The sequence below is a fragment of the Engraulis encrasicolus genome, chromosome 22 (genome assembly GCF_034702125.1).
Source record: "Engraulis encrasicolus isolate BLACKSEA-1 chromosome 22, IST_EnEncr_1.0, whole genome shotgun sequence".
Taxonomy (NCBI): Eukaryota; Metazoa; Chordata; class Actinopteri; order Clupeiformes; family Engraulidae; genus Engraulis; species Engraulis encrasicolus.
Genome location: NC_085878.1, coordinates 25,409,945 through 25,437,305, shown reverse-complemented (window position 1 = coordinate 25,437,305; position 27,361 = coordinate 25,409,945). Strand labels below are relative to the sequence as shown.

General features: G+C 42.3%; 2 protein-coding genes across 3 annotated transcripts in view; one reads left to right on the top strand and one right to left on the bottom strand.

Moving 5' to 3' along the window:
- The first annotated feature begins 365 nt into the window (after positions 1–365).
- anp32a (acidic (leucine-rich) nuclear phosphoprotein 32 family, member A) lies at positions 366–5,735 on the top strand. The gene is made up of 7 exons (XM_063188170.1): positions 366–1,422; positions 3,480–3,629; positions 3,769–3,891; positions 4,024–4,225; positions 4,486–4,610; positions 4,756–4,807; positions 4,928–5,735. The coding sequence occupies exons 1-7, from the start codon at positions 1,369–1,371 to the stop codon at positions 4,990–4,992; spliced, it is 771 nt and encodes a 256-aa protein (XP_063044240.1). The 5' UTR covers positions 366–1,368; the 3' UTR covers positions 4,993–5,735.
- A 996-nt stretch (positions 5,736–6,731) lies between these two features.
- coro2ba (coronin, actin binding protein, 2Ba) overlaps positions 6,732–27,361 on the bottom strand; it is a 71,322-nt gene continuing 50,692 nt past the window's right edge. For both annotated transcript variants that reach the window (XM_063188168.1, XM_063188169.1), the window contains exons 3-12: positions 22,202–22,318; positions 21,024–21,173; positions 19,662–19,826; positions 16,393–16,509; positions 15,178–15,282; positions 14,597–14,693; positions 13,965–14,077; positions 13,359–13,449; positions 12,435–12,574; positions 6,732–10,081 (exon numbers count right to left, since the gene is read on the bottom strand). In XM_063188168.1, coding sequence (XP_063044238.1) covers positions 9,950–10,081; positions 12,435–12,574; positions 13,359–13,449; positions 13,965–14,077; positions 14,597–14,693; positions 15,178–15,282; positions 16,393–16,509; positions 19,662–19,826; positions 21,024–21,173; positions 22,202–22,318 — 1,227 coding nt within the window. In that variant the 3' untranslated portion in view covers positions 6,732–9,949. The remainder of the gene's footprint in view (positions 10,082–12,434; positions 12,575–13,358; positions 13,450–13,964; positions 14,078–14,596; positions 14,694–15,177; positions 15,283–16,392; positions 16,510–19,661; positions 19,827–21,023; positions 21,174–22,201; positions 22,319–27,361) is intronic.

Genomic DNA, 27,361 nt, shown 5'->3' with positions numbered 1-27,361 from the left:
AATGGTCTCAACCAGTACGCAAGTTTTCTCAGCAAAAGAACATGAAAATCACCCGAGGGCGCGGGTCGAAAAATTCGACCCAAGAAAAGAGGAAGACTTTACTGGCATAATGTCATGATATCACCGAAAATCCAAATCATTATATCACGGGGCGTCAGTGAAACGCGTTCTCAAGCAGCAAACCCAGCCGGTGCTTTTGTGAAAACAATAAAATGGCACGCAATCGTTCTGCATTTTCCTTGCCTGTAAAAGCGGTTGTGGAGCACCAAAAAGAAATGACCACAGACATAGGTAAAGTGTTTTTGTTCATTTTATCTCGAATAAATTCGACGATTTCTTGTTGTGAATGCGTTCTATTTGCGACCAAGATGGCGCCGCGCTGCATCAGGTGACCTTGTTTTCCTATTTTTTCTTCGTGGCCAATGTTGGTACAGAAATGCGGAAGTGAATGTCCTCTCGACAGTACATTGGTTTATTTGAACTTCGAAAGGGGACAACGTTGCCCGCTATTGGCGTGGGTGATGTGGCAGTCAAATCCATCAGACTTTTTGCAACCACGTCTGAGTTTTAGTGGTTGCTGTATCAAAGTGATGTGTCGACGTGAAAATAGCAGGCTATGTCGGAGCTGTTTGTTGAGGTGACCATGGTTAATATGTTACCGTGCTCAACAGAAGCTGCTCACGGTGTTCTGTTATGATTGCTGCGCGCCGTTTCATGTGGCATTAACAGGCTACGCAGACCTAATCGAATTGCATGTCCAGCAAGGCCTCCACGCTGTTATGGTATATGAACAGCTGAAGAGTGATTGGCTAGTACACCGAACACTACTAGAATCGAATAGCTGGTCCGTAATCGAGGAAGGCTATGGTGGATGGCGTCGCCTTTATTCATGGTCGACCCATTCCAAACACAGATCTCTAAAGTGTGAGATCAAGAATTTGTTGTTTTTGGTGAAGTATATGTACATCTCAGAGTGAAGTGACACAGACAAGCAGGGTTGGCTCAATGGCTTTGTTTATTTCATATTTTAATAGTCAAGTGTTCATTTAGTTTGATGATCAATATATCCCAATCATCGTGATAGACTACCGTGGGCCTTGAACCTAGCAGCGGACCAACCAAACCCCACCCAATTCCAAATGTTTCACTCATTGGTAGAGGGAGTCGTTGATGGTATGTTCGCTTTCTATAGGGCTCGTGCAATTGGTTAGTGGTGACGACAATCCCACACCCAACTCCCACCTACCGAGAGATCAAGTTTGGGAGACTTGCAGGAGCTAGTGAAGGGGGGTTATAGCTGCATGCAGCCGAGACTCAAGTCCAACTGCGCCCATTGGGTTACTAAATCAGTAATCTAGGTCTCTCAAGATGGATATGAAGAAAAGAATTCACCTGGAGTTGCGGAATCGAACGCCGTCAGACGTAAGGCACTTCTGTTCACAAGCTGAAATATTGTTTTTCATAGTGCAGGGGTAGACAAACCACTCTTTTTTTAGTCAACAAGAGGTGCACGCGTCAAGTTGATGCCTTGAATGAAAAGTTTTCTGCGACTTATTGGCTTTGGTAGTTTATCCTATGGTAAATTGGAGTGGTGTGTGACTTATTGAAGTCTCAGTGGCCCTGTGTTGTCACTCACTTGGTTGGAACTGTAAGGCTACAGCAGCACTCCATTCCCACTGTATAAACATGGCAAGCTGTGCGAGAAGCCATATTTGCAACTTTGTAGCATTGCACGCGCCCTTTTTCTTTACGTATGGGCTGTATGTTTGCCGGTTGCATGAATGGCTTGTTGTGCCACTGGGTTGTTGGTCACATTTATTCTTCTCCTATATTTATTTCCACGGTGTGAGAAATAAATACATGGTGATGTCCTAATTGTAATGCTCACTTGGTAGATATACGCGGATAAAGTTTTCTTTTCCCTTTTAAAATTCGCTGAATAATCATATGCTCCCTTGTGCGTAATGAGACCAGTGTACACACAAGTGAAAGTTTCTCCTGTTATTCGAACGTGTTGCATCCCACATTCGTCTTTTGTTTGTTAGTTGGATGGATGTGCAGCGTCATATGGCCACATGTATAGCCATCACTTAAACATAAAATCAGTCAGACTTTAATACTCCTGAAAAGAAAAGCCCCCATTGTTTTCGATGTCAGGTCAGACTTCTAGTCGCCCCAAGCATTCATCTTTTCCGCGGATATAGCTCTTTTTAAAGACCCGCAGCCGCTTGGGTAGGCTACGACACACAGCAGATGCACAGGGGATAGCCAAGACCAAGGTCTCCTCGGAGACTACGACTCTGTATTTATTGTTCTAGATACCGCAGTGATTGTAGAGGCTAACCGACGGGTCATCGTTGGGAACTAATTGTGTGCATTCATTTATTTGCGTTCTAACGCCTCAGATCCGTTTTATATGGCTTTCATGACCGGGCCGATAGGACGAGTGTCGTTATGATGTAGCACTGTGTTTATGTGTGCGATACGCAAGTTCGAACTGCGCCGCTCTACTTCTAAGATCTAGGACAAGCCGCCATTTTACCAAGTAACAAAAGGCAAAGATTGTTATATATACAGCTGAATATGTAACAATCGATTGCCTCGATCAAATTCTACAAACTCTTATTTTCCGATTAAGTGAAAACCCGTCGAATTCTCACCACCAAGCCTTTCTTGCTTGCCACTTGGACGGTCAAACTTTGCGTTTGGCTACAGCTAATGCCGCCCCTCCTACTTCTAGTTTGGGAGATTCGTTTAGCAGTAGAGTATCGAATTCGCCTCGATTTGCGTACTCTGGTATTGCTACAGTTTCTCACACGATGCGCGCGATGCATTTCGATGAGATTCATCGAACAACTTTTGGTTATTTTTCTTTTAATACTGATGCGCTCGATTCGACTACACATCAACCTACCTTCACACGGGCAGCCATTTTGTTTTCCAGAAAAAAATGGGGGGAAAATAGGCAGAGAGCTGGTTCTAAATCGAATAGTGTTGACAGAATGTTTCTCATGGTTTATTACATGTTGTGCGCTTATCCATCTCTGCCTCTGGCATGCGTAAAATACGCAGCGCAATTACGCATTTGCCATATAGGATATGTGAATATCAATACAGTGGCCTGGAGAAATCTTAAAGGTCTTTTTGGATTGCAGATTAACTTGAGTCATTCATTATTTTGAATACACATTTTCCATATGTTGGTTGTTTCAAAGACTGAATTATTCCTATGGCCATTCTGCCACTCTGGCCTTTCACGGGGCAAGCTACACTCTGAGTCAAAAGTTAATACCATCATTTGATTCAATTTAAGCTTGCAATAGTAGAGTTCAGTTTTTTCTCTGCTTGTTGGCTTCCTGTATTCGAGCTTGCCTGGAGAAATGCTGTTACAATGTAATATGCAAAGACTTTCATGTGTGTGTACCACATGTGTTATGTTGGCCTAAAAATCTCATGATGTTTTTGCCATTGTCTTTCAGGTCAAAGAACTTGTGCTCGATAACTGCCGGTCAAACGAAGGTAAAATCGAGGGCTTAACAGATGAGTTTGAAGAGCTTGAATTCTTAAGCACAATCAACGTTGGCCTAACCTCTGTCGCCAATCTACCAAAACTAAACAAACTTAAAAAGGTTGGTTTATGCTCAAGACAATTATGCATGCACATACATGCCACTCTATGGGGTCAAGTGACATCCATTTACTCAATTCCGTAACATTAGTAGTACTCATTGTTTTTTCTTCATTTAAACATCACATGTCAATTCACAGCTCGAGCTCAGCGACAACAGAATCTCGGGAGGTTTGGAGGTACTATCTGAGAAATGCCCGAACCTGACGCATCTCAACCTCAGCGGCAACAAAATCAAAGACCTCAGTACCATCGAGCCCCTGGTAAGTAGCCCTGCCCCTTGGTGTAGCCACCACCCCAAACTCATACAAGGCGCCGTTGTGCCAGCAGTTGTTGACTGGTGTGCTGTTTTCCTCCCATCTCTCCTCTCCCCTTCCTTTCCCTTCCCTTCACAGAAAAAACTGGAAAGCCTTAAAAGCTTAGACCTCTTCAATTGCGAGGTGACAAACCTGAACGACTACAGGGACAACGTGTTCAAGCTGCTCCCTCAGTTAACGTATTTAGATGGATATGACAAGGACGACAAGGAGGCGCCTGACTCTGATGCAGAGGCCTATGTAGAGGGCCTGGATGACGATGACGATGACGACGATGATGGTACGCTCATTGTCTTGTTAAACTTCTTTGGGGAGGAAAAAATACATTTAAATAATATTTTCAGATGTAGATATTTGAGGAACGGGGTTTTTGCACGTCACGTTTAGGTCTGCCTTCTGCCATCCTTGCACCATTTGTGTCATCACTTCTGCCTTGAGTGAGCCTGAGTTGGCACACGTACAAGCATTAATTGAGAATGAAAAATGTAAATAAAACGTTCAGATCTAATGTGAACTGTACTGTGCATTCTTGTGGTGCAGAGGTAGATGAGGAGGACTACGATGAAGATGCAGCACCAGGCGACGATGATGAAGAGGATGTAGATGAGGATGACGAGGATGAAGATGGAGAGGAGGGAGAAGAGGAAGATGATGTCAGCGGAGAGGTAAGAATTGAGGACAGATGAATGTTGAATTGCTGTAAATGTATACCACTTTGGAAAGCATTATTGTGTAATCAAGTTTCACTTAAAAGTTTAATATTTCATAGTACGCATGGAATGCCTTCTAAAAAATGTTTCAATTTTGTAGGAAGAGGAGGATGAGTTAAATGACGGTGAGGTGGATGATGACGAGGATGAAGGTAAGGTTTAAAAAAAAAAAAAAAAAAGCTCTAAAAGAGAATGAAATGAGATCAGGCCTGTTTGATTATGCCTCGATTATGTCCGTGTCTAACTGTGCTGCTTTGTCCATCTCCTACTAGAAGAGGAACGGGGTCAGAAAAGGAAAAGGGATCTGGACGAGGAGGGAGAAGAGGACGACGACTGAGGCTGTTATTAAGGAACCACCCCCCACCCCCCCACCTTTATTGTCATCCAACTATTTTAACCCTTTACGTGTTTGTCACAAGAGTCACACTGTTTTGTTGCCATGGCAGAGGGAGATATGAAGATGGCGTGGGATTAGTTGTGAAAACGGGGATCATTTTTTTCCCCCTCTTCTCTTACCTTGAAACAGTCGCTTCTGTTTATTCCATTCCACCTCAAAGGTGGTTTTGGAATATATTTTGTTTGTTTATTTTTTAAACCTTGTTTAAAAAAACAAACCTCACCCACTATGTTAAGTTTTCATTATCAATGCCTAAAAATGTGTATACTGTTTTCTGGTGGTGATATTTAAGATTAAAAAAATCACATTTTTTAAAATGGTGCATGTCTGAATATTTTAAAAGCTGACTACTGGATTTTAATGAGGTCTTTTCTTATCCACTCTTCTCATTGTCTTTTATTTTTGTGTGGTTTTGAGTTCTTTTGATGTCATCATGTATGTGTGTACATTACACGAGCGCATACATGTTATCACCTTCAAATGTGATTTTCTGTTTTATTGGATTTTTTTGAGGTCAATGTCTGCCCTTGTCAGATGCAGTCCTAAGCATGGATAGTCAATAGATTTCATGTTCTTTGTAAATAATGACCAAATATATTTTTTTCTATTACCTTTGATAATGGCAGACATTTAAGTCATTTCTGTGTATCCATTAACTGTAATAAAATGGGAAAAACACGTCAGTGGTGTTCTCTTGATTTTGTGTGTAGAATGTGTATCCTGTAAAGAGCAGCTGGCATTTTGGCATTTACAGTGCATCAGGTAAAGCAGGGGTATTCAATTAAAATGTCAATATATAATATTTCAAATTTCCTCCAGTGAAGGGGCAGAATAGAATCTGTATAACTGCGAGCAGCATGGTGTCCGAGGTTAGGGTGCACTCTCTTTTTCTTAGTAGCCTTAGGATGGTCCGTTTATGACACTGTTTTAGATAAGATTTCACTCTCATGTGAATGCATAGTATGAGATCTCCCTAACCTGAAGTGTTAGTGATCGCAAATTATGCATGGCCACAGAGAGCACACATTTGTTTTCATTTTGTTCTGACCTTATGGGGGGCCAGAACCTTGCCATCCAAGGGCCGCATCTGGCCCCAGGGCCGCCATTTGAATAGCCCTGATGTAAAGAGTAGCAGGCATTTATCTTCACTTGCGTATGAAATGCACGGATGCCATATATCTCAACATATTGAATGTGCAGGGCATACAATGCTTTTTTTACTACTCAGTTATCCTTGTATCTGCACAGCAAATTGGTAGACTTTCAACATTACTTCAGTGTTGGATGAATGGAATAACTATTTGATAAATTTGATAGTCGGTTCTTAACATCACGACAACTGCACTGGAAAGCTTTACTTAACTGCTGTCTTACTCTGAGCCATTCACTGAATAGGCTAGCCTGCAGAGTTGACATCGTAGACTGCCCATTAGTGGGCCAGTTGAACTACCCTCCTATGTGTGGCACAGTTCACATAGGATTCATGTGTAAATTTAAACCATAGCTTGTGTATGGACTCACCTGACACCACCCTGTGCTTTATCTGCATTCATATGGCTTCCCTTTAGCACAACTGAAGGTGTCCCGAAGTACTGCATGTTAATACTGGAATCCAGGCTTGTGGAAGAACATGTCGCAGAGATGTGTCCTGTGGCAACTGTAAATGTATCTTTTTAAGCCGTGCTGAAATGCATTTCAGTGCATTTAAAAAAGACGCAATGGTTTTATTTTACTACAGTTCATCTTACCTGCATTCTGTGGAAAGGAAGATAATTTGTCATGAATGCGGAGGGACAGGAACATTGGGCCTATCTTCAGAGTCACATGACAAAGTAGGATATCTCAGATGTGGAACTTGTATAGGCATTACTTGTATATAATGTGTTATAATGAGCCAGTTCTTGTGTAAAGGACAATCAGATCCGCTAAATAATTTAGATTTAGACATTTAAATTTGAATTCAGACATTTATGGTATTTAAAGAATAATGTATGGTATTTAAACAATGTGTCTTTGCCATCCGTGGAAAAACATCATCAGGAAAGTTTGAACAGTTTCACAGCTTTGTAGCAAAACTAAACTGGGGCTTTTGTCTCATAGTTCGTTGTTGTTCATTGTTAAAACATTCAGGGAAAGGATTCCTGCAGCCTTGAAGGGCAGGGGGGATCAAATAAAAAAGTGAGAAATCAAATACAAAAAGATGAACATTTTACAAGTTGAATAGCTTGGAAATAAACATTACAACAAGTTTCAATCAACAATGGAATTCATTTGGTGAATATAAGGAAGTATCAATTACTGTTAAAACAGCTGAAAGGTAAGAAGAATAGTTAATGTCACTCAGCATTAGTTTAATACTGTGGCCACATTCCTGTTCTACTTACTTTACAAGTACTATACAGTTTTGGCCAAAGAGAAATTGGTAGCTTATCGGAGTTTGAGAAGATATCATCAGGGGTCCTAAAGGAAACCACAGTGGTATACAGTTGACAGAAGCATTGTAACAATTAAACCTTAACATCTTCTGTGGCAAACACACAAAATATTTACACAGAACAGTGTAGGCCTCTCGGCATCAAGGAGTTGGATCACAAGTGTCTCACTTGGGAAAGTGTTGAGGATTCAAAGGATACACCAAAAGCATTCTGTGTTGTAATACACTCGGCAACAGCTTGTAATTCAGATATCTATATTGTTTGCCAAAAATCTAAGTATCTCTGATTTTTTTTTTTTTAATCACTCCTGGTTACTGCCTCATACCTTGGGGATGATACCTGGAGGGGTTGACCATTGTTCTGTGATGTATGTGGTATTGCTACTCAATAAATAGGGATGGCTCTTTTGAAGAACAGCTCTACAAATGTGTTTAGTTTTTAAGCATTCCGCACCTACTCTACTTACAGTATATTATCAATCATGCCCATTGTGTATCCGCACATACTGTTTACAAACCAATCTGCTGGGCAGTTCCATCATTGAATCGAAACATTTAAATCAAATCCATTGCCATTCAAGTCACTTACATACACCTCACAACCTCACAATTCAATGCCAAGGACTATTTCCACCTCCTGCAATCAGAATCGTACACATCACTATAAAATGTTGATGTTGACAGTTGACACATATTTGCTGTGGCAGGATTCTAAAATTGAGATTGTGATACTGAAACCAGGATGAAAAAAAAGATTGTCTTTTAAACTTTGGAAGAGAACCCCACATTTGAAATAATGATACAAATGTACGTAGTTCTGTAGGATGAAACACTTACCATGGTTTAACATACTTGTCCACATCATCAATCGCTGTTCAGCCCTCTTTATTTCAGTGCTTCAGACTACTGCAAACTATACCTAATGAAGAATGTGAACTCCAAACTTACATCCTAACTAGCTCTACTGTGTTAATATCATTTTTAAAAAAGCCCATCTAAATATGCATTAGCTCCGTCCCATTGTAGACCTGACAAAATCATCTTACATTTCTGCTATTCTGCATTTCTTGTGCATGAGCGCAAAAGCAGAAAGCATGGTGTGCAAGCACTACGCCTCGTATCACATCACAGAGTTTCGCTGCCAGCCAGATTTTCTGTGAATTCCATAACAGGTGTAGTTTGGCCCGCCGCCACGCCGACATGATGGCATTACCTCATTATCTCACTCTTGGCACATGGCACTGCACTCCAGTGAAGACCCGCCCTTTAGACATCATAACTGGCACAGTTCATTTCGGAGTCTCTGGGTGCATTCCAATATGCAACCTTCCATCCTCCACTTGTGCTTGTGGCCTCGCCCCGCCTCCTGGTCCCTCCTCCATGCAGAAAAAAATAAAGTTTCCCAGCTGTCAGCCTAGCCAAAACATTTTTTGGGGGACTATTCTTCATTCACCATCCAGTTTGCAAATGAGAAAATGACTTCACAATTGAGCTTTTGCGAGATAATGAAATATAGTGCTGTTGCCAGTGATGTCATCATGACATATTACTTCCTGGTTCGAGGCCACAAGCACAAGTGGAGGACGCAAAGTCGCATATTGGAACACACCCTCTGTTCTCTTCAGGAATTACTACAATATGCCTGCAAATTATTATTCTTTGTTGTCAGTATTTTACTGAGATGGTCTTGACTACAAAGAAAATAGCCTAAGGTAATACAAAAAAACAGAAACAAAATAAATAATTACCATAATGAAAGTAAAATACTACCGTCTTAGAGCCAAGTGTAAAATACAGATAGTTGTGGTACTCATCTACCTTCAGAAACAGACTAATATAGCTGATGAAAGCCATTCAAAATCCAAATTCAAATCATCTTTTTGCAGTAGAAACATTCACTGGGGAGAAGGAAGGAGGGGGAAAGCAAAGCCCTGTAGTTAAAACTTATTTGTGTTCCATTTTGTACAGTTCACATGCACACCCATGGGTGCGAAGATCCGTCTCGACGGAGCTCACTGCAGCTCAACTGGCAGTGGGGAAACTCAGGCCATAGGTGAGGGAGGAGATAGAGAGAGAGAGAGAGAGAGAGAGAGAGAGAGAGAGAGAGAGAGAATGGAATCATGAGAGAGCAAGAGGTTAGCATTGGTTGCACAGGGAAGAAGAAATCGTTCTTCCCCTTGAGAAAAAAGACTCGCTGGAGCATACACCAGGGGAGGAGGGAAAAAATACACTTGCCTCTCCAGGGAACAAAAAATAACCCCATTGAGCAGGCTAAAATGTGGAGGGGGTTGGAGAAGGTCAGTGAGTTTAGGCCATATGCCATTGGGGTGTGGGGTCATCACCAGTGCCAGGGTAGGGTTGGGGTTAGGGGGGGGGGGGCTTGGTGTACACATATCACAGGGGGTTGGTGGCTCGGCTCTGCTCTGCTCTGCCCCCAGAGCCCCAGTGTTCATCCAACGTTGCTCATACACCGTTGGAGCTGTTGCGCAGGTTGTTGAGCTCCAGCTCCAGCTGTCTGATTTTAACGTCCTTCTGGGTCAGCTCATCCTTCAGCCGGCGCAGCTCCTCCTGCTGCCTGAAGAACATCCGCAGAAGCTGCCAACCACAACAACAACAAGGCCAGATGAGGCGAGACCAGATGAGACGAGACCAGGCAAGACAATGGAGTCTTGAAGTTCACAATCAGAATAGGAATCGAAATTTGAATCTAATTTTAACAACACAATGATGATACAGGACAGTGAAAATGTACATGTTCAACCATAATGTGTCTGGACCATTGGTAGGCCACAAGCAATCCCTGAACAGATGTGTTAAAATATTATATTTATGTTTCTGAAGCTACTTTTGCTATGACTTCATATATGTATAATAAAATAATGCAAAAGCATGAATATAAAGTACAACTTCCCGCAAAACCTCTGCCATAGGGAGGCAAATATACAGTGCCCTCCATTATTATTGGCACCCCTGGTTGAGATGTGTTTTTTAGCTTCCTATTATTATTATTTTTCTCTAAATAATATGGGACCTTAATGGAAAAAAAGAGAAAAATCCAAGTGCATTTATTCAGTGGGGAAAAAATCCCACATAAAGAAATAATTATTTGACATCAAATAATGTGTGTCACAATTATTAGCACCCCTGTTGTTAATATTTTGTACAACCCCCTTTTGCCAACAAAACAGCACCTAATCTTCTCCTATAATGTTTCACAAGATGGGAAAAGACAGAAAGAGGGATCTTCAGCCATTCCTCTTTGCAGAATCTCTCTAAATCATCCAGAGACCTGGGTCCTCTCCTCTGTACTCTCCTCTTCAGCTCACCCCACAGGTTCTCAATGGGGTTGAGGTCTGAGGTCTGGGGACTGAGATGGCCATGGGAGGAGCTTGATTTTGTGTCTGGTTAACCATTTCTGTGTAGATTTGGCCATATGTTTAGGGTCATTGTCTTGCTGAAAGACCCAGTGACGACCCATCTTCAGCTTTCGGGCAGAGGGCAACAGATTTTGATTTAAAATGTCCTGGTATTTCAAGCATTCATGATGCCATGCACCCTAACAAGTTTCCCAGGGCCTTTGGAAGCGAAACAGCCCCACAGCATCACTGACCCACCCCCATACTTCACAGTGGGTATGAGGTGCTTTTCAGCATGCGCATCTTTCGTGGCACACCAGACCCACTTAGAGTGTTTGTTGCCAAAAAGCTCAATCTTGGTCTCATCTGACCAAAGCACACGGTCCCAGTTGAAGCCCCAATACCGCTTGGCGAACTCCAGACATTTGCGTTTATGATTGTGGGTGAGGAAAGGTTTTCTCCGTGCAAGCCTCCCAAACAGCTTGTTGGCGTGTAGACAGCGCCTGATGGTTGATTCGGAGACTTTGTGACCCCAGGATGCTACCATTTGTTGTAATTCTGTAACAGTGAGCTTTGGAGATCTTTTGATTTCTCTTACCATCCTCCTCACTGTGCGTGGTGGCAAAATAAACTTGGGTCCTCGTCCAGGCTTGTTTACCACTGTTCCAGTTGTTTTGAACTTCTAAATTATTCCTCTCACAGTAGATATGGGCAGCTGCAGTTGAGTGGCAATCTTCTTGTAGCCTCTGCCTGACCTGTGAAGGTCGACGCACATCTGCCTCACTTGTATGCTGTGTTCCTTTGTCTTTCCCATGTTTAAGAATGGATAAGAGAAATGGCCTCGGTGTCACCTCATATTTATACCCCAGGGAAACAGGAAGTGATGAATTACTAATTAAATGTTCCTACATACTCTGGTAAACTTTGTAAACTACTGTAGAAATGACAGAAATGCTTCAATTATATTTATTTCCTGGGAATTGTTAAGGGTGCCAATAATTGTGGAACAGGTAATTTAATGAAAAATAATTATTTTTTAGTCAGGGATTTTTTTTATTTTCCTACAATTCATTTGAGTTGAAGGCTACATTTTCCTAAAATTTTCAGTGTGACAGTATTCTTCTGCAATAAACACTGAATTTATTTTAAGGCTTTTAACACATCTCAACCAGGGGTGCCAATAATTATGGAGGGCACTGTAAGTGAAAGTGAAAGCCCATTGGGAAACTCCAACTCCCATTGTCATTGTGACACAGCACTCCACAGCACACAAGTGAACACTACACACTGCACACAACGAAATTGCATTTATGCCTCACCCGTGCAAGGGGGCAGCCCTCAGTGGCGCCCCATGGGGAGCAGTGCGGTGGGACGGTACCATGCTCAGGGTACCTCAGTCATGGAGGAGGATGGGGGAGAGCACTGGTTGACTACTCCCCCCACCAACCTGGTGGGTCGGGAGTCGAACCGGCAACCTCTGGGATGCAAGTCTGACGCCCTAACCGCTCACCCATGACTGCATCACCCATGACACATCTACAAGCATTTTTTGTACGATGCAAAAGGTGAATAAGTTTTAGGGGCCAACAAACCTCGTTTTCTGTCCTGGGCGGAACATTTTCCAGCAAATCAATCCCATTCACCACCACGCTCTTCTTTTCTTTCACGGGGGCCTTGAAGACCAGTTGATTGGGTCTGCTGTAGCCATCTTTCAGAGACATGAGTACTGGGTCTATGCAGCAAACACATTACAGAGACATCAGTATCACGTGACACTTACACAGAAAAAGCTGTTGAAGTAGTAGTGGTGTCACTTTAAGATAGGATAAGTTAAACCCTGCAATGTTTTCCTTCTGACACATGTACCTGTCTTGGGTACTCATTATGGTCACCTGTTTCAGAACTGGTCAGATCACATTTATAGCATGGATGCTTTACATTTTGAACTACGAATTGACACCTCTGTAAAATAAGGGATAAGTATAGGAGTGACTACGCAATCGAGGGCCTGGAAAGCCTCAGTTACTCAACTTGTATCAAGGCTAAACTTGCACTAAACAAGAGGAGTGGAACATCTCTCTGTAGGTCGATGATAGACAATTCACTTTACAATTGGTAAGAATAGAATAGAATAGAATAGAATAGAATAGAACGGAATAGAATAGAATAGAATAGAACAGAGCGGAATAGAATAGAATAGAATAGAATAGAATAGAATAGAATAGAATAGAATAGAGCGGAATAGAATAGAATAGAATAGAGCGGAAGAATAGAATAGAATAGAGCGGAATAGAACGAAATAGAATAGAATAGAATAGAATAGAATAAAAAGCCAGCCTTTATTGCACAATGACTTGGTCATTGCCATTCTGGTAACTACATTTATAATGCCAGGTCTTAACAGGTTAAGTAATGCTGCTATAATGGCATATAGAAAGTGTAGGGGTCCACAGAGACTCCTTGTACGTTTGTACATACATTACAGCCGGCCCATAGTGAAGTGGGTGATCCCCTACCTCTGTTGATCCCACTTAGCCACTCGTCAGCCGTGAGAGAGGGCTCTGTTCCTGCCGTCATGGGGTAGATGTCCTCCTGGTATGTCTCCGACTGTGACAGTGAGACACACACACATTGAAGTAGAGCTCAAAACATCTCACAATTAAAATTGCTGTGTTGGAGAGTGGTACCAAATACACTATAGAATAGTGTTGAATTTGAGGCCCAGTCCACATTAATGTGAATACATATGAAAATGTATAATAATGTATCAGTTTACGCCTCCCGTCCATATTGTCCATATTAATACAGCAAATTCAAACACAATAAACTGAGCTTTCTGAATATGACCCCTGAAGTGGAGAAATCTGAAAACGCCAGCCTCCTTCATGGCAGAACATTCTGAAACCAATATAAAAACAATAGTGTGTGGATGCAGAGGTGTCAGTTGTCCTGGGCCAGGGAGAGGAAGAGGGGCCCAGAATTGAGTTCTGCTTACATTGTCTGCTTTGGGTGGGGGCGTTTAAATAACTTTGGTAACCCTAGGTATCAGCATTGCTGAATGTTTTTGCATATACAGTATGTTGTGTTTTTGTGCATAAATGATCTGAGGTTGTTATACTGACCCTCCTTGGCACGATCATGGAGATGGGCTCGATCAGACCTTTCAGTGTGACCAGCTTATAGAACCTGAACACCTCGCATGCTCCTACATCAAGCCCATGCTTTGGCATCACACCTGCGAACAAATCATACCATTGTTATCACATTACAATGCATTTCATTACACTTAGCTGACACATTTATCCAAAGGAACTACAGCCAGAGATTCTTTAAGTATAGAGATATGCCAATGTAATAGGTTGCTATGGGCACCTAACATGACCAGGTTCCGGTCTGCCTAAAGGGACGTGTCATAATACTCCTGGCATTGAATGGAACAGTCCTAAAGTCTGCCTAGGTCTGCCTAAAGGGGGATTTCCCCCGCTCCCCCTTGCAATAATAGAACCCGGAAACAATGGGCCAATGGAACCTCTCTCTCTCAACTCTCTCTGCTACATTTAAGTAAATCATCATCATCATCATCATCATCATCATCATCATCATCAGCATCATCATCATCATCTCTGTGAATGTCCAAGATGAATTTCCCTCTGGACCAATAAAATAACCTTGAACCTATTGTTATTATTATTATTATTATTATTATTATTATTATTATATAGCAATGGTAGTAGGCACGCTATGCATCACTTACCCAGGCCTTTCTGAGGTGCGGGGGATCTGAACTCCATCAAATACAACAAGTATGGCTTCTCATTGGCGACCTCATAATATCGAATGTTTCCATCTCCCTGTTAAAAAACATTATTTACAACAAGTAAGAACACCTAACATAAAACCATCCCAAGAAGAAGTAGGCTATTTAAGCCTTCAATTCAAAATAATTCTGACTTCCTTTTTCTACCGACCCAATGTGGGTGTTATATCAAGCAAGTAAATAAACCTGTCCTAAACCATCCCAAGTACAGAAGTACAGTATACTCTTCAAATGTAAAATTCTGTCTCATTATTCCAGCCAGGAAGAGCATGTGGATGTTATTTATATCACGCAAGTGAATACACTTGACCTAAACCAGAGTTTCTCAAAGTGGGTCGCACGCCCTCCTGGGGATTTTCCCCCCAAGGAAATGATTTCCTGTCTTGCCAATAAGTCAGTAAATGTAAAGCCCTCACCAGCTTTATATTATTAATTGTCATGAATTTAAATGACCTAAACCATCCCGAGTAGGCCTGACCTACAGTACAGTATAAGCCTCAAATGTGAAACTGTCTCACCTTGCCTGCCAGGTAGAGCATGTGTGTGTCAGGGTCGTAGAAGGGGAAGAGGAGTCCCGACAGCCCATCGATCTCCTCCTCTACAATGGGCATGGACAGGTCCTCCTGAGGAAGACACGCAAGACGCCCGTGTTCAGGGGCTACATTACATCTCTTGACAGGCCAGCTCCGCGGCGTTATCACAGGGCAAGCGCTCAATGCAACAGAGGTCAGTGTAACTCTACACCACACGTGATGGATCGACACGCCAGCTTCTGTCATGTCTACGGTCACATATAGTCACTGTGGAAGTTTAGACTATGATGAATGAGAGCCAACAGAAATGATCAGGTGATGGATTTTGATCCAGACTTAACCCCTTAGCAAAGAGCCTATGTTATAAACTAACTGTCCCCAAAATTCTAATGGCTATGTCTTACGGTACATGCACACCAACGGCGCTGACATCCACAGTACGTCCACAGAACGTGTCCGTTATCAGTCCGAAATGGTTAGATTGCATGAAAACAAATCATGCCTTGCATACAGGAATGCGTGTAAGCGCGGCGCATGTCCGTCCTGACCGGACATGTCCGCGTTGCTCCTTGAAAATAGAACTGGAGTCTATTTTCCTGTGCGGACGTCCGCGTTCAATGCGCGGCTCCCATTGAAAATGAATGGCTGCTGCCCGCGGATAGAACGTGGACGTTGACTGTGCAGTGTCAAAGGCAGCCCGCGAACCTCTCGGACTCGCACTGCTCACGGAGACGTTAAGGAAACGTACCGTCCCTGTGTGCATGTACCGTTGATCTGTTACTTAAGGCCATCAGTAGTGTCATAGCCATGTTGTTATGATGTAGTTGAGTATATTCAGCAAATAGTGAATAGGCCCGCCGGCGCGGCGGCGACCCCATCAACAGTAAGGGGCTACGCTGCATCTTTTTTTGTCTGCTATTACACTATTCCTCTATTAATATTATTTTATGTTATTAAAATGTTGTGAATGCCTTACACCTCACCCCATGTGTTAATCCTTCCCCATTGTTTTTGAACATTTATGTGAGGAGGAAGGTGGTGTCTCAATTCTCATTTCTCATTTCTTGATCAAGGGATAAAGTAAAAATGTAGGTTATCATATCCTCATGAACTGAGCGCCGCATATAGCATGGGGAACAGATCAAAATGGACGCCATTTCACTTCAAACTTGAAAGGGAGGGCTTCCCCTCCTCCTTTACCTGGTCCCACAAGGCAATCTGTCTGGTGTTCCAGCGGGACACCCCCGTGGTGAGCAGTCGCTTCATGTTGCCAAGGAACACCACCCTGTTCACCTTGTGGTTTTTACAGTTCGCCTCCTAACCAGAGACAAGGGAAAAAAGAAGAAGCAAAAAAACAATGTCATTTAATCATTTCATTACAAAAAATAAGATATACACAAAAATGAAATGATCTAATAACAAAAGTCACATGTCATAATGAGGTCTGAATAAAAGTGATATCCTGTAAGCAGGGATGCTGACAGAGAGGGACAAAGGGGACAGTTGTCCCGGGCTCAGGGATGTAGAGGGTCTGGAATTGGGTTCTCATTACATTGTATGCATTGAGTGGGGGGGGCCTTTCGGATGACTTTGTCATGGGCCCGGCCAAAGCTGTCAGCGGCCCAGCCTGTAAGACAGGGAGGCTAATGCCCATGATAAAAGTGACTCTCTTAGCCAACCTTCTACCCCCATTATGCATGGACAGGATCCACGGCTCTTATCAAACAAAGGCCCATACCAGCACCAGTATAATGTAATTTAATTTGAGGGATGTTTCTACATAATACCGTGGACAGGATTTGAACTATAGTACTCTATGCAGCTTACAGCCCTACTATATGAGTGTGTGTGCAGTTGTTTTGCGGCTACGAGGCTGAAAGGATTAGAGAGGGAGAGAGAGAGAGAGAGAGAGAGAGAGAGAGAGAGAGAGAGAGAGAGAGAGAGAGAGAGAGAGAGAGAGAGAGAGAGCTATACTAGTAAACCACATGATACGTCGTTAATAATGCATCACAGTGTCTGGGTCGTGGACCACTGTCACAGCCCTCACACATGCACTTTACTGTGATACTGTATGACCTATAGGGAACAGAGCAGTCTGTGGAAGAAACAGAAATATTTGCGCTGTTTAAACTCTTAAAACATGGCCCCTGTTATAACTTTGGTGTTACCAGAATGGCAATGAGCAAGTCGTAATATAGTACGAAAGGCTCTGTGTAATGTAGTAGTGTAGTACTACTGTACTGTACTGTACTACTGTACTACTGTAGTAGACTTGTAATCATTTTTCAGACCCCTCTCAAGTCGTTTCAGTGGAGGGAAGACCATGTAGGCTTTTATTTTCTCATTGATATTTGACAACGAAGCCGTGATTGTGCACAGAATGGATGTTTAATTTTTACGTGTGGGTAAGTTCACCAGCTCAGTCCTCACCTGTAAAACTCTCAGACCCTCTCCAGACATTTCAGTGAGTAGAGGAAGATCATTGTTTTGATATGTTATGACAGTACACTGTACAACACATGGATGTTCCAGTTTTATGTGAAGATCATCATTCCGCACTTTCTTGCAGACCCTCTCCAGAAGTTTCAGTGAGTAAAGGAAGACCATGTATTGCTTTGATATTTTCCAGTATGAAACAGTCACTGCACACATTCTGGCCGATAAAGTTTTATATAAAAATCCACAGTCCTCAGATTCCAGACCCTGTCCAGAAGTTTCAGGAAGACCATTGCATTGATATTTACACTTATGAGTGATTCTATGATTCCCCTACGCTTTTGGCAAAAGCAAAATGTCAATTATCAGTATTTTTTTCAACTAAATGACCTAGATGTTTACATAGTGTATATATTTAAGTTTCCAAACAAACAAATTGCCAAGCTTAATCTTAAATCATTTGATAAATAATCTAATGAAAGCGAACATTTGCTTGATTATTTTGTCAACAGTGTTATGGACAAATACTATGTCATTTCAAACATATATACAAATACTACAGAGTTGAAACAACATACGTTTGAAAGTGCTTATGTCCCTTAGCAATAATGTTGTCATTAATCTGTGCAACTGATATAGAAAATGTGATTGTTGAGCTTCATAAGTAGGATTTTATGATTCACTGTGATACAGACTGACACATTTTTCATTATAAATCCCTGTAACGTCTGATTTGAATTTAGTCGCCCTCCTTACACAAGACTTCCTTCTCCAGAGATAATTCCTAGTGTCTGTTCATATGATTTTTTCAACACATAAGGGATCAATAGCTCAAAAACACTTTCAAAACAGTCAACCGTGTTACTCAACTGTGTTACGGTCAACAGTGCAGGGGAACAAGTCGGCACTTTTTTAGGAGAAAAAACGAACCCATCTCCCTAGAACACAAATTATTTTGTTTGTTTGTCTGTCAATATGGAGATAAATTGGCAAAAACATACTCCTCCTCCACTGTCATCAGTGTTGCCAGATTGGGCGGGTTCCCGCCCAATTGGGCTGCTAAGGATGACCGTGTGCGGGTAAAAAATGGCATTTATCAGAAAAAAACACCCACTTTTTGCCATAGAAATCAATTGAATTGGGCGGGATTTTGTGCTTCTAGGCGGGTTTTGAACATTTTTTGGGCTGGAAATCATCAGCCTCATCTGGCAACCCTGACTGTCATAGCTAATTGTAACACCATTGACGGTAACACGGTTGACATTTCAGCCATTTTTATGGTGTTGTGCTAACTGAGGATGTCAGAAGTTCCACCACAACACCTTAATCAATTCATGTATTTGTATGCTTTATCTGTGTTTTTCTACATGTGATTTCTAATTCAAATTCTTATGAATATGTTGATAACACAGTTGACAGGCAATTTTCCCGCTATGAGAACATGAAAAAGAATGGATTAAATTATGGAAGGATGGAGCTCAAAACTTACCAAAAAGTCTTCCCATATCCTGCCAAAGAGGTTATGACATCACGTGATGTTATTCGTATGGCCTAAGACCAAACCATTACTGATTTATGGAGGGGGTTTCAGACCGTGACACGGTTAACACCGTTTTCGTGGACACACACAAAATGGCAAATTTCATGTATAATGGAAAGGACAGTGGTCTTTCTGACAGTTTTGTCATATTGTGATGATTACTGTGAATCAACATTTGCAATCGTCTTGGGCAAAACAAGTTTCTTTACATGCTAATATGAAGACTGAATCTGACATTTGGAAAACGGGACGGCATGAAAACGCCCAAAACCAGTATTAAATATTCATTCTTGCTGAGGGAAATAATGCCATGTCTACACTTTCTATATTATATGAAAGATAAATGTGTGCTAATGTCCAAAACATCATTGGATGCAGTTAATAGTTAGTGGAATTGGCAAATAAAATCCATGGACTTAAAAGCGCAGTCGATTTGTAGAATCACTCTTATGCGCTCTAAAGCTTTCCATAAAGATCATCACTCAGTGCTCACCTGTAAGACTCTGCCGGAGCGCGGCTCGATGACGCGCAGCTTCTTGTCCTTGCAGCTGGTGGCCAGCAGGCTGCCGTCGGTGTTGAAGGACATGCACAGGATGACGTCCGAGTGGCAGTCTATCATCTTCACCGGCTCCCCGATCTCAAGGTTCCAGATCAGGATCTAGGGTGAGGACCGGAACAAGCATTTAGAATGGGAGAACACACGCACGCACGCACAAGCACGCACACACACGCACTCACACGCACGCACGCACACACACATGCACACATTTGTGTGCATACCTTTGTGTGCTTTGTCTGGACTGTACTGTATATTTTGCATACATGCTTTTCTACATTCTGTACACAGTACATGTTTGTGAAAGAGCACACAGCTGCAATTTTGAGCACTGCCCCCTCCCACAAAATCAAAACTAATATCTACCGGTGGATCCCCCCTCCCTCAAAACTCAAACGTAATATTGCTCTAAGGTCCCAAGGACTTTGTTGTAAGAGCAAATGTTCCATGACAATGATCTCTTGAAGTATGGAGGATATGAATCAGAAAGGATCTGGCAGTCATTCACATTGATGTGATCAAGATTTAAGGCCTAAAAAACAGTTATCCAACAAATCCCATTTGTGTAAAATTGCACACTGTATCTTTGAAAGCCTCCTGTTCACTCAGACATTGACCCTTGCTGTCTTATTCTTGGTTTCCTTGGAAAGCTCAGACCTTGTACAGTAGATTTCACTGATATGGAAAAGTTATGTATTAAAAAAAGTGTTGGACATGCTATGGCCAGTTCAGGAGGGGGAACATCCCTGGTCAAGGTGCAGGACAAAGTCTATTTCCATTCTTTTTCCTCAATGAAAAGTCTGCACACTTGAAATTCTTTTCCTTTCTCTTGCTTTATTCCATGGCAGAATAATGTTTCAATAATGTTTCAAACAATAATGTTTTTTTTAGTTTCTTCCACAGACCTCAGACCATCTTAGGCCTGAAGAAGACGGTCAAAACATTATTCTGTCATGGAATAAAACTAGAAAATAGAAAAGGATTTCAAGTGTGCAGACCTCTTTTTTTAACCCATTTTAGCCTAAGGCACCTGGAAAAAACACCTGCTAAATGCCCAAGCCCTTTTTGGGAAAAGGTGCCCTCTGTCTATTAAAACATAAATATCTCAGCCGCTGAAGCACATACAAATGTGAAAGAAGTTGCTTTTAAAAGCTAAAACCCTCATTTTGCATCGGAATGTGTTCGTTCAGCCCTGAAATATCATGAGCATGAATGCTGCGTCCATGCAGCTCTAGGCGCCTAGGTCAATGTTGTGTATGAGCACTATCCAGCATCAGTGGGTTATGCCGTGGTGGTCACCTTGTAGTCGTATCCAGCGCTGAAGAGGATGCCGCTGGAGGTGGGGTGCCACTCAATGAGGCCCACGCGTCGGCTGTGGCCGTACAGCTCCAGCACTGCCTCTGTCATGTTCCGCCGCAGACCACCCTCCGGGATCTCCCATACCCGCACCTGGGGAGCCCCACAACAACAGGTGTGTCAGGTATGTCTGCAAATGAGGTATAGGCTACGTATTTATAGACAAGGACTGGATATGAATAGTTAAAGAGTATCAGCTTTGTTAATGGACATTGGCCTCGTTTACATGAGACATTTAATTCTGAATAAAGCTTAATTCCACTTTGAAAACGTCATGTAAACACTTTACAATTCGGAATTAAGTGAAAGATCAAATAAACTCGATGGAACTATTTAATTCTGAATTATTAATTCAGAATTAAAAACGTCATGTAAATGTAGCCAATAGCTAGTTAGTTTGTCAGTTAGCTAGTTAGCTAGTTCCTGTTTGTAATGTACATTGGTAATAATGTGTCATTTTGGTAATAATATGTTGGTCTTTATGAGTTTTAAACAATGATACAGTACTAATGTGATTAAAAAAAAAAAAAAGAAATGCACAATTCAAATGTAATATACTAAATTCACACCGCGGCCTGGAGATCAATATCAGGTGTGTATCAGGTGCATCAGTGGACTTGATTGGATATGAATAGTTCATGAGTTATTCATGTTGTTGTAAAAAAAAAACCACAGTTCTATTATTCCGTCTGTACTATAATGGGAGGTCTACAAATGTGTCATTGAAAATGTGTCGGTGAAATGCGTCATTCAGTTTGACTGGCAGTTGTATAAGAGCATGGGCGAAATATACGCACAAGCACAAAATCACCCAGAGTTGTTACACTGGGATTTCAGAGGATTATGGGAGCATACCAATGCAGCAACGCACATATAGTAGCACAGGGCTTATCTCTTATCGAACGACAACCATTATATAAATATAAACACAGGCCTAATACCCATGACCTCAAAAAAAAATGAAATAAAGAAAAAAAGAGAGAAAACTTGAGTGGCACAGATTCATCTAAAGTGGGCTTTGAAACATACATAATGCATAGGGTTGAAATGTGAACGTGTATGTGAGTGCCCCCAGTGCAGGCCGTGATGGAGGAGCATGAGTGCGTTAGAGTTGCACTCACAGATGAGTCCTCGGAACAAGAGGCGATGATGTTGTCAATGAAGGGGTTCCACTTGATGTCCAACACATTGCCTTGGTGACCGCACACCTTTGGGTGGTGGGGCTCGATGCGCCCTGACTGTAAAAAGAAAAGAAAATAAATAAATACAAACATGCCATATTTCAGTAATGGTTGTTAAATAATTTAATTAAATTACATAAAGTATAAAACAAAGAAAATATTTCACACAATTTGTAAATTATTTAAAACTTTCTGACTAAAATGTATATTATTACAAAGTTTTTCCTGGTGCCTTCACTGTGAAGCTGACCAGAAGTGTCCACTGGGAGGAGCTGTAGCACAGCCTCTGGCTCGGCCAGAGCTTAGGGCTGTGTAGAATATCGGTCATGATGTCATGAATGTTTGATGTCATCTCAGCCCAGTGACCTCCTTCTCTCTTCCTGTGGGGCTTGCCTCTAAGGGATGAACTTAAAGCCTCTTGCCTATCTTCCTCCCTCCCTCTTTCCTTCCCTAAGCATGCTGCCAAGATGGCGCGTATACGTACACAAAACCACCATCACAACAATGGGAAAGAAACGATGGCACTTCTTTGTTACTAGAAAGCCAATAATAGGAGATAATTCCGAACATGTGTTAATAAGGCACGCTTGGCTGAACGTAAAAAGCCTAGGGTATATTACCTCTCTACAGGGGGTATTTTAATAACTCAAACAACACAAAAACCCTCTCTCTCTGACTCTCTCCATCCCTGAACAGTTTCAGAGACACAAAGGAAACAAATTTCACAATGATAATTTGCGGGATGGTCTTAATTAGTGCCGCACACGCTCGAGGGTGTTCTCATTTTCACACCATCTCCAAAGGGCAAAGTTAAAATGGTGTCACTCACTCTGATTTCCCAGAAGAGGTGGGAAAGCTCTATAGTGTACATGATACCATAATGAGATTGTGCCTCTGCATGATCACGCTTGGAGCAGGAAGAGTGCGACTGCCACCCACTTATTTCATTCAGTGAGATGTCTTGGAGACCAAACACATTTGAAAGAGATTAGGGTTTCATTTTTTTTTAACTAATGCGTAATGACTTAATAACAAAGCAAAGTCACGATTTGTATACAAGGGGGGAGGACACGTCTTAAGTGAAACTGGTTGTGTTTATGTTGTAGACCTGCCTAACTTGCACTGACCGCATAATCCAAATCTCCACTTAGAGCCCCAATAATCTCATTTAGCAACAGCTACAACTCAGTCTCACACAGCTTTCCATGGGCTAAGCACCCACAACAATAACATGTTGGTCCGAATACAACACAAGCACCAACAAACAGATATGCATATTGAATACGACTGCAATGAACAAATAATTTTACATTACATTACATTACACTTAGCTGACGCTTGTATCCAAAGTGACTTACAGGCACAGGGTATGGTACAGTCCCTGGAGCAATGTAGGGTTAGGTGCTTTGCTCAAGGGCACTTCAGTTAACTGAAAGTGCTGGCAAGGGTGGGATTTGAACCTGCAACTTTCTGATTTAAAGGCCAGCGCTCATACCACTGAGCCATGGGACACATAAAACAGCTATCATATATTTTTCACCTGCCATCTTGACAATAAACAGATGAGCCTGGTGGAACCATCAACACCAGTGCTTTTCTCTGCAGTATCTATTATGTCATAAAACACACTGAGCAAGTATACGTATGAGAGACACATGGCGGCCTAGTACACACATACACATACACAGACACACATGCGCACACACACACGCGCGCGCGCACACACACACACACACGCACGCACACACACACACACACACACACACCACCACCACCAACTACCCCAGCATAGCACAGCAATGAACCTGCTGGCCCCTGTAAGTGAATAATTCAGATCCATAGTAATGGTAAGCAAGTGCAGCTGACGCTGATGCATGCATGGGATCGGTCTGCAAGCACAGGATGTTGCCTATTTAAGTACTTCACTGGGAAGTCGCCTGGGATTCGGCAATTTCCTCTCTGGAGGGGATCAACAAAAGATCAAGACATGGGTTTATAAGTATGATAAAGGTTGTATTTCCTGTATCCCTCTTCTTAACATTTCTTTTTTTTTGGTCTTTTTTTACTTTATTTATGACAGGAAAGTGAAGATGGTGACAGGAAGCGAGTGGGGAGAGAGAGACGGGGAAGGGCCGGCAAAGGACCTGGGCCGGGAATCGAACCCGGGTCAGCCGCGAGGCAGACGACTCGAGTGCCCTACCGTTTGGCCACAGCAGGGCCTCCATCTTCTTTATATATAGGCCTATCTCCCTCTCTCTCTCTCTTTCTCTACTTCTCTCTACACCCTCCCTTTCTGCTTCCTGTTCTACTCTCCCCCCGCCTCCTTGCCTTCCTTCCTCTCCTCATCTATACGTATATCTCCTCTGCGTACCGTATATACTCTTATAGGCTACATTGCAGCCTTGCTCCCATCTTCTCCACCTGCTCCCTAGAGTATAGGCTGCCAGTGGTGTAGTCTACTTTTTTATGGTGGGTATACTGTATATTTGAGAATTTTTTGAAGTGGGTATACTGTATATATATGTGCTATTCAAAACAATGGATCAATCAATTGGAAGTGGGTATACTGAAATCCCTGAAATGTAAAAGTTGGTATACTCCGTATACCTGCGTTCTATGTAGACTACACCACTGTAGGCTGCATTGCAGCTGATTCCCTGGCTTTGTTACAACAACTTGCACAGACATACAATACAACAAGGTGCAGTGAGTTTAGTCACACAGGTTAAGCAGTGCAATGGGCTTGCTCAGAGGAAGAGCATGGTGAAGAACAGTTGCTGAGAAGTTATGAAGGTGCTGAGCAGGGTTATGAGGGCGCTGCTACAGTAGCATGCTCCTTAGTAGCTCCGTAAAACAATATATATATATATGTTTTAAATCGTATTATTTTCCTCTATCCAAAATGAAGTGAAGTGTGGGGTGTTTGTTTATCGGGCTACATTCTAAAGCCGTTGTGAAAGGTAGATGAGAGCAGAGATGTGAAAAATAGAAGTAGAAGGACTGTTTCGGATGCAAATACAATATTTCCAGTATGATGTTATTTATTTGCAACCATGTGATGTCAAACTGGTCGAGTTATTACATGCATAATAATAATAATAATAATACTTTTGTTTTATATAGCGCCTTTCTAGTCTCTTTAGTGTTGGAAAGTGTGAGTGTGTGTGTGCGTCAGTGTGTGAGCATGTGTGTGAATGCATGTAAGTGAAAGTGCTTGTGGAACTAGCAGCCATAAGGATCCAGGAAGAGATGTGTCTTAAGGTGTTGCTTAAACATGGCCAGTGAAGTGGCATTCTGGATGTGGTCGGGCAGATTGTTCCAAAGAATGGGAGCAGCAACATGGAAGGCTCTGTCACTGGTGGCCTTGAGCCTGGTACGAGGGACGATCAGCTGGCCCTTGGAAGAGGACCGCAGGGATCTTGAGGGGTCATAGGGGTGAAGGAGGTCTGTGAGGTAGTGGGGTGCCAGACCATGGAGGGACTTGAAGGTTAGGAGGAGGACTTTGTAGGTAATGCGTGCATAACAACTTCTACTTCTACTTTATACATCTCTGGATGAGAGTGATGTCTATTTGGCCAGAGGTAGAGGGCGGTGCCGTGCTGTGCCACTTGTGGATGTATGAAGTATGCCTGTCAGCACTTCTGTTCTCTTATGTCTCATGTGGAACCTGCATGTCCAAAGCAAATTTCCTTCAGCACAAAATCAAGTCATCTTGAATCTTGAATGTCTGAAGCGTGTCTGAGACCAGCTGTTGCGCTGAAACCAGCTGCGGCCCTTTAGTCCTGCGCCACATCATCACTGCCAGCCTGCCAGTGAACCAGGACAGAACCTTGCAGCAGAGGTGGACTTTACATTAGGCAAACAGGCAAATACCCAGGGCCACGCCCAAATCTGTCCTCCATAGGGGCCCCTAAGTGTCACACCAGCCACAATAAACACAAAAAAATAGTTACTTGAAGATATATATGAGACAAAACACTCAAAGAGCACCCTCGTTCCTTCTGTATCAATAGGTGACCATTATTTGGTGTACGTTTTTAAAGAATGACTTATCTTTCCCCAAGATATCTATATCCGCCCCTGCCTTGCAGAATCAGCTGTATTGTTAGCTGCTGCCATGCCACACTAGGTTAGCTAGTAGGCACTGAGCCATATGAGAGGTCCCCATGTGCTCACTGCCATCACTGTGACAGTCTAGTGTGTAACCATTCCTGACACCACATTAGTTTCTGATTACTACTTTTGTCACCCAAACATAAAGAATTACGATAGCACAACACAGTGCAGACATGGCATAAATAGCCTACATATCACAATGCATGCACAAAATAAGGTGAATACCGGTATATCATTTTTCATATGCCTTATGATTGTTTCACTTGGATACAGCGGTAAAAGTAAGGCTTTGCTGCGCTACATGATTCAGTGCAATGCAGTGAAGGTGATTTTTTTCTGTAAGCTAATGATCATTTGCTAACTGTGAAAGTGTATAAATGTGGTAATTGTGATTTTGCTGTACCAAATTATTACTGTGTGTTGTTGTAGGCCTACAAATCTGTAAGATGCTGCTGATTCATTGGCATCAATCAGGATCATTGACTACACTGAGAGGGAAAGCAGAGCAAGTTTTGTAGTAGCAGCAGCAGACAGACTGGCAAGGAGCACTGACTTTGCTTTATGCTGAAGCAGATGAGAGTTAAATAGCTGTTCTCATAACATAATGGGATTTTGTACTTTCTTCCCCTCCAGGTTTCCAAACTGAAGACCAGAAATAGACGGCTGTCTCATAGGCACAGGCATCTTAGTGTGTGTAGACACTCGTTGTCCTAGCTGATTTAAATAATACAACAGACGTACCAGTAATTTAATTTAATTTAATTTAAATTAAGTATTGCTGTGAGCTAAAACATATACCCTGGCTGCAAGAGAAACGTGTTTTCTGGGTTTTTTTTCCGGTCTAACAAAGAGCCAAAGCCCAATCCAGTCCCACACACCCGCTGTTAATGATTGCTCAGGACTACAGGTGAAGCATCATTAGTGAGGCTGTCTCTGTGGTGGGCCTCCATTGGCTGCCTGTGTCCAGCCATGCCAAAACAGCTG